General features: G+C 42.9%; 1 protein-coding gene across 1 annotated transcript; it reads left to right on the top strand.

The window, feature by feature from the left end:
• The first annotated feature begins 4,196 nt into the window (after positions 1–4,196).
• SLN (sarcolipin) lies at positions 4,197–4,659 on the top strand. The gene has a single exon (XM_021710047.1). It carries the CDS (start codon positions 4,262–4,264, stop codon positions 4,355–4,357), a length of 96 nt encoding a protein of 31 aa, XP_021565722.1. The 5' UTR covers positions 4,197–4,261; the 3' UTR covers positions 4,358–4,659.
• Positions 4,660–11,673: the final 7,014 nt, after the last annotated feature.

The following is an 11,673-nucleotide window of genomic DNA, read 5'->3' as shown; positions in this document are numbered from 1 at the left end:
TGACATCACAGTGATTGCCACCTCCCTGGGACTACATTAGGTCCTGCCCAGAGTCCGAAAGTCCAGACAGCCTGGGAAGGGAGCAGGACTTGGAGCCCGAACTGAAGAAAGCCAGGAGAAGCCTGCTGCAGCCAGGGAGTGCCCTTAGTCCTCTTCAGGTAACTACTTAGCACCCAGTGTGTGTCTGTGCAAGCTGCAAACAATAAAGGCAGAGGAATGTTTACATTTCTTAATGAAATAGACAGTGTCCACTGTGTATAGTATGTCTTAAGATGTCAAGTGAATATTACTGATTTCTATTTTTCTTTTTTCTTCTCATGACGTGCATTTTTCCTCTCTTATTCAATTGTTTTTCATATCATAGAAGAAAACCTGTCTCTATCTTAAATTTTCCATTCAAAGAAAGCCAGTGTGACAGTTCCTATACAATTTACTCAGAGCTTTTTTGGGTTTTAGCTTATCCATTGGCAGTCATTCTGGATCATATGGCATGAACTTGACTCCGGGGAAGGTTTAAAATGAAGCCTAAAGTTTATTTGTGTGTTAACGGAAGAAAAATGGAACTTTGTGGATCTGAATTTCTGCCTAACTTTGGTTCAGTCTTCTTAAAAGATATAAATGTATGTGAAAGAAATGTCCACACCTTATCGTTGGCATATGTATTGACTGAATTGAACTCATTAGAAATGTTCCCTTTAACTCTTTATGTTCTATTCACTTAAAAACACATAAAACAAGTATTTAAGGTCCTCATTAAAGGGCAAGAAATAAGAAGAGTTAAACCACAGGAAATAAATAAATGTGATGGGTAACATGTCAATTCAGAGATGACTGAAAACAGTGTGCAGTACAAAGACACAGAAAGTTTAAGCAATAACTATAAGGCAATAGCTGTGTAACTATCACCCAGGTCAAGAAATAGATCATTGCCAGCCCTCAGAAGTCCATTCCTGATCACCACCTACCCCCAGCTCTTTTGCCCCAGGATGTTGGGTCATCTTGTCTTTATTTTTCTTGATAGTTTTACCAGCTCTGTCTGCATTTCTAAACAACATGATCACGTTTTTGTTTTTGACTTTGTACAAGTGAAGTCGTATTCTATGTTTCCTTTGTAAATTCTTCTTTCACCCAACAATTATATTCGTGAGATCTACCTATCTTCTTGTGTGTGGCTAAAGTTTGTACATAATATTCAAATGTAGGAATACCCCACAATGCTTTATCCATTTTACTGTTGACAAACATTTGGGTTGTTTTCAGCTAGAGGTTATTGTGGAAATGTTGCTTTGAACCTCCTGGTGTAATGCATCCTGGCACATATGTACTTGAGTATCTAAAGGTGGAAGTGAGTTGGCTAGATATTAGGCACTGGGCATTTTCAAACTGAATTGAAAAAGAAAATCAAATAGTTTTCCAAAGTGGTTGAAAATATAGGCTCACTTAGCTTAACCAGGCCTGTTCATTACAGTATAACTCGTTCCCTCCCCTACCTTGGGGAGGTGAATCTCCTCTCTCTCTCTCTTTCTAATTTAGTTTTTAAATAAGCTATATTTTCTAATCTAAAAAAAAATTACGGTGATGACTTATTCATGTAATCACTCATTTGGAGGGGCCACAATTCAAGTAGCTGGTTCCAACCTGTCAGTCCTAGCTCTGCCCCTAACTTGCTGTCTGTCATTATGCAAACAACTTAACCTCTCTCTAAAAGTCAGTTTCTCAGCTGGCATCTCGAGAAAGACAAAAATTGCAGTAACACTGTTCCGAATTATTGTGAAGGTAACTCCAACAGAACTGTGGGACAACTTGCAACAACATTTTTTCTCATTTTCCGAGTATCCTCTTGGACCATCACCCATGATTCTTTGCTTACGAGTTTAATCTAATAAACAGATTTGGAGGGACCATGATTTTGCCCCTCGCCCTGAATTGGGTTGTTTTGATCATTATAAACTGGGCTTCATATTTTCTTGTGTATCTCTGTATTTCTTGAGAACTTAAATAAATAGGTATTTGGACCAGGGTTTGTTTCATTAATAGGTTTGCAAGGAAGAGTCTGTCTTTGCCCTCAGGCTCCCTGACTAGGCTCGTGACCCTCCTGTTTCTCTCTACTCTTGTGTATATTCCTATACATCCTCTTTTTCCTTTATCTGTTCATTGTCTTCCCTTTACTTTATTTTCCAAGCAAATCTTTGTAAAGATATCTACTGGCAATTTACTATTTCCTTCATGCTGAGGTCCAAAAGGAGGATACAACTTAAAACAAAACATAAATCTGCCATCTTGGGCCATATTTTAAACCAAGATTCAACAACCTGTTGGTTGGCGCCATTTGATCTGAACCTATACTTTTTTTTTGACTTAGGATCTTGCTATGTTGCCCAGGCTGATCTCAAACTCCTGGGCTCAAGGAATCCTCCCGCCTTATCTTCTCAAGTAGCTGGGACTACAGGCACATGTCACTGTGCCTGGCTGAACGTGTATGTTATTCCAACAATCACCTAATATAAAAAAAGATTATCCAGCTGGCATCTATGCAATTAATAATTTGGTCCATTGAAACAATAACCAATACGGTAATTACAATGAATAATTCGGTCAGGTTAGGTGGCTAAAAATACCATTCAGGCCAAAGCTTACTAACATCCCTTTAAGCCTCTTGAGCTCTCATCCTTAGCAAACAAACAAAACATTCTTTCTCTCTAAACTTTTTCACTCCACAGTAGACTTTTTCCCTAAGCGTCTAAAATATAGATATCTAATTACTTTCTCCAAGTGTGATTTCCTGTATGGACAATGTGTACACACTAAAGATACCATTCCTGCTCTTTGAAGTGTTTACAATGTAGGCACATCCTGGACCTGACTAAAAATAGCTGGCACAAGCCTTTGTTGAAACAGAAGTACCCATGAGGTTAGCACTTGCTCTTTGGACTGAGTGCCTGTTATGCGAGGGGCTTTTGGTTGATCCCAGAAGGCTCTGTGCCCAACGCAGGACTTGTCAGAAGCTGTGCAGCTGTTGAAAGTTCTTTGTGCTTTCACCAGGGTTAGATGAAGCCTTACAGCAGCCTTGGACCTGAAGGATTATGGTATCTCACTTCTATAAGTAATTCAAAGTAAGAACAATACTGAACTGGAACATTTTTCTGTTTTGGTGACCTGAGAAAAATGGAATTATTTTGTATTTTATCAAAAGTATCGATACGATCACCACAGGAAAAAATCAGAACAAAAACTTTGGTCTTTATGACATCAGGCCGAGAAACCAGGCTCTCTCTGTATTTCTCAGGGTTCTTCCAGAAACATAACTGAGAGAGAGACAGACAGAGACAGAGACAGAGATACTTTTTTAAAGGCATTTGGCTCATGTGATTGTGGAAGCTGACAAGTCCAAAATCTGCAGGGTAGGCTGGCAGACTGGAGACTCAGGGAAGAGTGGCAGCTCCAGTCTGAAGCCAGGAAGCCAGGAGGCTAGATGTCTGAGACCAAGGAGTTGGAAGGGTTAATGTCTTCTGAGGCCTCTTTTCTTGGCTTGTAAATGGCCATCTTCTCCTTATGTTTTCACATGGTCTTCCTTCTGTATGTGTACGGGTCTGCGGTCCCAATCTTTTTTCCTCCTCCTCTTCCTCCTCCTCTTTTTCCTCCTTCTTCAGAGACAGGGTCTCCCTCTGTCGCTCAAGCTAGAGGACTGTGGCACAATCATAGCTTACTGGAAGCTCAAATCCTAACTTTGGTGACCAAGCCATCCTCCTGCCTCAGCCTCCCGAGTAGCTAGTACTACAGGAATGTGCCACAACACCAGCTAGTTAAAAAAATTTTTTTTTATGTAGAGACAAGATCTGGTCTCAAACTCCTGGCCTCAGGCAATCCTCCCGCCTCAGCCTGACAAAGTGCTGGGATTACAGGTATGAGCCACCAAGCCTGGCCCTGATTCTTCTTATAAGAACATCAGTCCTATTGGTGACTACTGACTGGAACACTTCATTTTAACTTATCTGAAGGGCCCTGTCTTCAAAGGCAGTCATACTCTGAGGCACTGGTGGTCAGGGCTTCGGCATTTTGGGGGACACAGTTTACCCCATAAACATTCTCCTTTTCCACAACACTTCTAATTTCCTTTGAGAAAGCAATGGGCGTTGTTGTACAGGAATGCTTGATCATCTCCCCATGTTTTCTTTGTTACTTTCTGTTAGGAGGTGAAGACAAGCCAGAAGCCTTTGGTTACCTTCACTCTGCCTGAAGTTCTCACCAAGTCACTCTGAGAATGGAGCGATCCACCCGGGAGCTGTTTCTCAACTTCACCGTTGTCTTGATTACGGTTCTCCTTATGTGGCTTCTTGTGCGGTCCTATCAGTACTGAGAGGCCATGACATGATCCTGGGATTGACTGAGACACCCCAGAGCTGCCTGCTCTATGCCCTGAGATCCCACTGCTGTCCTTGTCATGGGATGCCATTCTTGGCACCCTAAGGCACCTCTGACCTTGTCTCACAATGTCTGCTGTACCCTAGTGCTAGGATGGATGATATGTTCTGTATAGATGCTCCTCTCGAGGGCTGCCAAGCGTTTGCCAGGGAACGTGAGATTTATCCCCCAACTCTTACTGGAAATGTGTTAGGCAAGCCACAAGGTTAAAATTAAACCGGATTCATGAAGATGTAACAAGCCCCTGATTTGTCTCACCACACACACATCCCTTCAACTCACACTGTCTGCTGCTGAACGACTCAACCTGCCAGAAGGAATGTTAGAGCAAGTCTTTGTCAGTCCCTACAGCTATCATGTGAATAAAGTTAAGTCAACTGCAAAAACAGCTTCTAGAATTTATTTTAGCTTCTATGTGTGATGCATTTGACCCTTGGCTGGGATTGAAGTGACAAATGCTACAGTGTTTCTAGCATTTGAGATAAGCCAAGATGCCCTAACTGCTGAGGATTTGAAACCAAATCAACGAGGAGTGTCACATTTCAAATAATAACATTGGTTCAGAGCTCCTCAGATTTTCTCCCTAACCTAGTCCCAAGGGCAGAGAGAGAATAAATTCATCCCACTAGGAGGTCAAATACAGACTGAATTGCTCGCTAAAAGTGCAAATATTTATTTTGAAGCCTTGTGTTTTATCTTTAGAATTCACAAGAAATGTATTTTCTACCCTATAATATCTCTGTTTGTTTTGATATAAATATTTAAAATTATTTACATCAAGTAAAACTAGAACATGAGTCATGTCCCTAAGAGGAGCATATTCCATTTTGGTTGTTGTTATTATGCAAATAAAGTTAGTCATTAATAAACTGAAGCTATCAAAGAAAGGAAATAGAAAATACAAATAACATATACGCCTCTAAGAGAGACATATGAAATAGACATTTCTCAACATGTTGCTAGAACATTCCATGCTAGATCAAATCTGTTATCTGTGCCAATTCTGAGGAAACCATGGAGAAAGGAAAAGTTGCCAAACCTCATCTTTCAAAGCTTCCTTCTGTGAAGGCATTCCTTGCTAAAGAATCCAACCTATCACTGGGGCATCACCTACAGAGCACTGTAGTTCTCAACCTTTGTTACGTTCAAACAAAGCCAATACACCCAGGGGTGTTTCTTCAGAATACTAATTCTAGATCCTTCTCAGACCAGTCAAATAAAAATCTCAGGGCGTAGAGCACGAGTATCTGCCTGTTAAGAAATTCCTCTACATGATTAAACTGTGGAGCCAGAATTGAGAGTTCCTGATACCAACCCTTGCGGCTCAAAATTCTAGGTGACTGGGAGTCACCTGGGCGTCTCATTTAAATGCAGATTCTACTTCATTTCTGATTCTGATTTGGTCTGGGGGTGGGACCGAGGACCTACATTTTGGACAGACTCCTAAGGGATGCCAGTGCTGTGATTCCAGACTACCACTCTTCGACTGGCATCTCAGAATCACCTGGAGACCTTCGCAACACCACTCTAGCTCAGCCCCGTTCCCAGGAGTTTCTAATTTATTCGTTCTAGGGGTGAACCTGAGAGTTAATCTTTTAAAGAAGGACTCCAGGTGGTTCTAATGTGCATCCAGGGTTACGAACCTTCATATAGTTGATGAAAAAAAGAGTTGTGTTTTGAGAGGTCCCCCTCATATTGGGAAATAGCGGTGTGTAGTCCCCAATGTACTGTCCTTCATTTCCGAGTCAGACTACACATAGCTGTGAAACTGATCAGAATTTAGAATGCAGCATGGCTACTCATGGTGTGTGGCCTGGGGCCCTTGGTAGAAGGTTGGCAGTCTCCTTCACTTGCAGAAAACCCCAGAGAACCTACTGGTGCTTGTGTGTGTGTTTGAGAAGGTGTGTGTGTGGTGGGGAGTGACCCAACATTTCCTTAAGACGCTGGGCCATCTGGCCTTTCGCTGAAGTCTAAGTCCCGGTGCCAGCAGCATCTGGCATCAGGTACTGTTTATTGAGTATATATATACTCAATAAACATATATATATATACGGTACTGTACTAGGCACTTTCCATACATTTTGTCATTTAAACTTTATTTTTAATTTTTTTGAGCTGGAGTCTCACTCTGTCACTCAGACTGGAGTGCAGTGGCACACTCATGGCCACCGCAGCCTCGACCTACCCTTCCACCCCAGTCTTCCAAGTAGCCAGAACTATAGGCATGCGCTATCACGCCCGGCTAATTTTTGATTTATTAGCAAGATGAGGTCTTGTCAAGTTGCCCGAACTGGTCTCGAACCAGCTCAGGCAATCCACTAGCTTTGGCCTCCCAAAGTGCTGGAATGACAGGCTGAGCCACCAAGCCAGACCCATTATGTCATTTAGTAGATGTGGGAACTGAGGGTCAGAGACCTCGCTAAGCAGTCATAAGGGGTGAAGCTGAGATGACGAAGGGATCATGTTCATCTCTGTTGGGAACTGCATGCAAAAGATGCTTTATTATAGATCTCCAAACTATTTGACTAAGCTTTACGCTTTTCTCTCACATTCTTTAACATTCTAAAACATTCTCAGCCTGGTTAGATCAAGGTAACAGTTGTCATTCTCCATGTCATTTCTCTCTGCTTGGCAATCCTCACTTCCTCTCTTTTCCTAACTCCCTGTGACTGAATCTACTGATGAGACCTGTTTTGTGCTCCCTTTGCAGGGGCAGGATATCCATGAACAACTTGAGTTTTGGGGCTAGGAGTTATGGGACATCTCCCACCATCAGGAGTCCGAGTCAGATGGCCGAATGCCAGTCTGACTCATAAATCTCCTTTTATATACAACCTTCCCTGGGACTTCGGGTACCCTGAGTCATCACAGAGCTCTCTGCTGCCCTCAGTGTGGGCCTCACCTACTAAAATGCTGTCCAGTTACCCCAGATGAGATGCTGGCTCTCCCATAGAGCCAAAGCACTGAAACTTAGTGGTTAACTGACATTCCAGTTCATGGGCTGGATCCTATCCCAGCTTCTTTCTCTTTAGTTCATTCATTAATTCAGCATGTACTTATCAAGAAATTGCTGTGTGGGGAGGCATTTACTAGATGCCAGAAGTAAATGGCCGATGAGACAGTCAAGCCCATACTCATGGGACATATGATTTAGTGAGGGAGACAGATCTATAAATGGGTGCGTGAGTGGTGTGAAAAGTTCTTTGACAAGAGAAGGATGGAGTATTGGTGGAGGAGATTCCAGGCAGAAGAAATAGCATGAATAAAAATCCAGTGGCCGGGCACAGTAGCTCATGTCTGTAATCCCAGCACTTTGGAGGCCGAGGCAAGAGGACTGCCTGAGCCCAGGAGTTTGAGACCAACTTGGGCAACACAGCAAGATCTTGTTCTACAAAAAATAAAAAAAATTAGCCAGGAGTGGTGGTGTGTGCCTGCAGTCCCAGCTATTCAGGAAGCTGAGGTAGAAGGAACCCCTGAACCCAAGAGATCGAAGCTATGGTGAACCACGAACATACCATTGCACTCTCACAGGGCAACAGAGTGAGAGTCTGATACCCACACACACACACACACACACACAACCAAAAAAACCAAAAAACCAAAACAACAACAATAACTCACCAAAGTTTAGATAGAATGACACATGCAGGCACAGTTGAAGCTCAGAGTGGCCCTCTAATTACTGTTTGTAGTTATGCCACATGAGGGAAGATCTCACATTTCTCTGGCTTCTGGAACCCCTTACCAGCATGTCTCACTCACTGGAAGAGACCTCTTGCCACCAACATTTGTTTGAGCCATGTTTGTGCTTACATAGAGATTAGGCCCTGGACCTTGGACCATCTGGACATCTTAATCCTCAGCAGTCCTCCCCACTCACGATCTCACCATGCCGAGCATTTCTGTTGGGGATGTTCTCCTCTTCCTGCCGTTAAGTTCTGGGATGCCAAGATCCCAGCATGCCTTGCCCAATGACAATGACAAATCAGCTGTCTGAATGTTTGAGAAAAAGATATCTGGCAGCACTGACTTGGGCTTTTCTTCCAGTCTTCTCTAAGCTCACTACCAAGAAGAACAGCCTTTGTAACATCCCATTTATATGTAACTATTCTCTTATGTTGAAATAAACACAGCTTTTTATCTATGTCTGGCAGTCCCAACACCATGTCTGGGTCCCCGATTCCTTTCCCTGGGGTGGCCACACAATTGGCTCCATAAGGCATAAGAAATTACCTAGATAATTCATGTCCCAAGAAAAGAGTCCTAAGGTATGCCAAACTGATCAGCTTCCATGATCACATTGTCATCTTTACTTCATTGACCCAGACAAGGTGTGTGAAAATGGTCATAAAACGGAACTGCTTCCACTGTTGTCTAATTTAATTTAAGGTATCTCAAGGGGACAACACTTTCTTCATTTCTACTTGTCCCTTGTCACTTTGCTGTCCCTTTTGCTTCACTGGAACACAATTCTTTCTGCCATTCTCACCTACCCACAGCCATTTTGGTGCATGACAGCCATTTTGGTTCATTCCTAGATGGCATCCCTGAGCCTTCTTCAGCCTGCAGGGGAATCTCATCACCCAGAATCCTGTCCTGAATGCTTAGGGTACCCCAGAAAGTAATTAGCGACACAATTAACTAAACGGATTCTGTCCCCCCTTCCTCTGAATATGTTGTCTATCACTCCTTTAGACATACTTGATCATGTGCCTGTTTTCTGAGTATTTTGAAAGTTTTGGCACAGGAAACCCTTCGTAGCTGGTCCATGTCTACCTATCGCTTCTCTTCTGCTTGTCTGTCCCCATGCCCTGCCTCTGCTCTCACTCCCCAGCATTTCTGTATTTGTAGTTTTCAAGTGCGCCACGCCCTGTTTTATGACAACATCGCAAGATCTTGTTCTACAAAAAATAAAATAGCTGTGTCCTTGCACAGCTATTGCCTTTGCCCTCTTTTTTCCCCCCAGGCAAAGTGTTACTCATTTGTTAAGATCGCCTTTAAGGACTACTACCTCTTGGAAGTTATCCCCAGAGAATTTCCTTCTTTGGACCTTGTGCCTAAACCCTGGTTGCATGTATCACATTGTATCGTTTGCTGGTGGGTCTCTTCCATGTATGTTTCTCGTCTGTAGGGACTCTCTTGCATTTTTCTTTTGAGTGGGGGGTCTCACTCTGTCACCCAGGCTGGAGTGCCGTGGCATGATCACGGCTCACCGCAGCCTCAACATCCTGGGCTCATGCGATTCTCTCACCTCAGCCTCCTGGGTAGCTGGGACTACAGGTGCATGCCACCACACCTGGCTTATTTTTTGATGATGATGATTATTATTTGTAGAGATGAGGTCTCTCTATATTGCCTAGGCTGGTCTTGAACTCCTAGGCTCAAGCAATCCTCCCGCCTTGTCCTCCCAAAGTGCTGAGATTATGCACCTAGTCTTCAATGTTTAATTTTAGTTCCTAGCTGGTCCATCATCATCATCAGATAAGTAACTGTTGGACACGTCAATGACTACTTGGCTAGATATAAAAAAGCTTGGACTAGATATATACCCATGTCTGTGACTAGGTGCACGATCTGTGTTCACCAAAGTGAAATAAGAAGGAAAAACTTTTAGTTCTAAAAGTTCTATTAATGAATGAACCAAACTTCTTTTTAAACTTTAGGCAGTTGAAACAGCTTTCCAAAAGCAGTTTGCTTCTTTATGAAATATTCATGATGCTTGCTTCTTTTGATCTATCCCTACCATCACCCTGAACAAGTTGACAATGTTTATGAATTACTCATCAAAGCCCAATGTGTTGAGGATATTTTTGAGTTCGTCTACAAACAGGATGATACTGGAAAAATTTCCACTTTTCAAGCTGCATAAAGTTAGGGTCAAACTTCATGCATACACAGTCTATTTAAACAAACGTTATTGTGTGCCTACCATGTGTGAAGGACATTTGTATGTTCGATTTACTTTATTTTATTATTTTTTGAGTTGGAGTCTCACTTTTGTTACCCAGGCCACCGGGCAGTAGCATGCTCACGGTCATCACAACCTCAACTTGCTGGGCTCAGGTGATCCTTCCGCCTCAGCCTTCCAAGTAGCTGGAACTACAGGCATGTGCTACCACGCCCGGCTTATTTTTTGATTTATTATAGAGACATGGTCTCACCAAGTTGCCCAGGCTGATCTCGAACCCTTGAGCTTAGGCAATCCTCTCGCCTCAGCCTCCCAAAGTGCTGGGATTACAGGCTTGAACCACCACACGCGGCCCTCGATTTAAAAAATTTTTTTTTATCTTGTGAAGATTTCTCTTTACCTTAAAATTGAGAAGACTGAGGCTTAGAAAGGATAAGTGACCAGCCTTAAAACACTGAGAGGCAAGTCCATTTCTGTTCAACTCTGATATCAGGTGGACAGAGCTCTTCCCAATCGCCATGGCTGTCCCTGTGCACCATCAATTAACTGATTGTAGGACACAAGATATGTTCTCTCACTCTGGGCTAAAAGTGCCAAAAGCATGATACGTGTCAGAAGCCTCCATTCAGGTAAATACCTTAATCGCTCTATAGCTTAATCACATGGGGTTTGCAACTTCTACAATTCCCTATTTCCCAGGATTTGGAAACAAGCCCTGGAATCATCTTTGTCCGTCAGCAGAGCAGTAGATCATAAGAGAGGAGACTATTGATGGCTGATGAGCTGTTTCCGATGTGTCAGTGTTATCTGTGGGGATTAAGTGGAAATGACAGCTCCATCCACAGCATTCGCTGGTTATACACACACACAGGAATGTGTCACATGATAATTTTCATCTCCCACTCATTAGATCATTTTTAAAAACGCCGTGGAGAAAAGCATGGTCTTTGAGTTCACAGGCTGTGTTTTGCTAACTAGTAAGTGCCCTCAGACAAGTTATTGAACTGACCTCAGACAAGTTACTGAGACTTAATTTTCCTAGCTATAAAAACAAAGGCTAGTAATACATATGTACAATTATTACGTAACAATAAAAAAATAGAGAATAAGCCGGGCTTGGCAACTCAGCCCGTAATCCTAGCACGTCCGGAGGCCGAGATGAGTGGATTGCCTGAGCCTGTGGGTTCGAGACCCGCCTAGGCAACTTTGTGAAACCTTGCCTCTACAATAAAAATCAAAAGTTAGCCAGGCACGATAGCATGTACCTATAGTTCCAGCTACTTGGAAGGCTGAGGCAGAAGGATCGCTGGTACCCAGCAGGTTGATGCTGGGGCAGCAGTGAG

This window comes from Carlito syrichta, unplaced genomic scaffold (assembly GCF_000164805.1).
Source record: "Carlito syrichta isolate Samal-C Ts95f unplaced genomic scaffold, Tarsius_syrichta-2.0.1 Scaffold287961, whole genome shotgun sequence".
Taxonomy (NCBI): domain Eukaryota; kingdom Metazoa; phylum Chordata; class Mammalia; order Primates; family Tarsiidae; genus Carlito; species Carlito syrichta.
This window is presented reverse-complemented; position numbering and strand designations above follow the sequence as displayed.

Bases quoted from the DNA above. Each gene is read 5' to 3' on its own strand.
- SLN (XM_021710047.1), top strand. From the start codon at position 4,262: ATGGAGCGATCCACCCGGGAGCTGTTTCTCAACTTCACCGTTGTCTTG.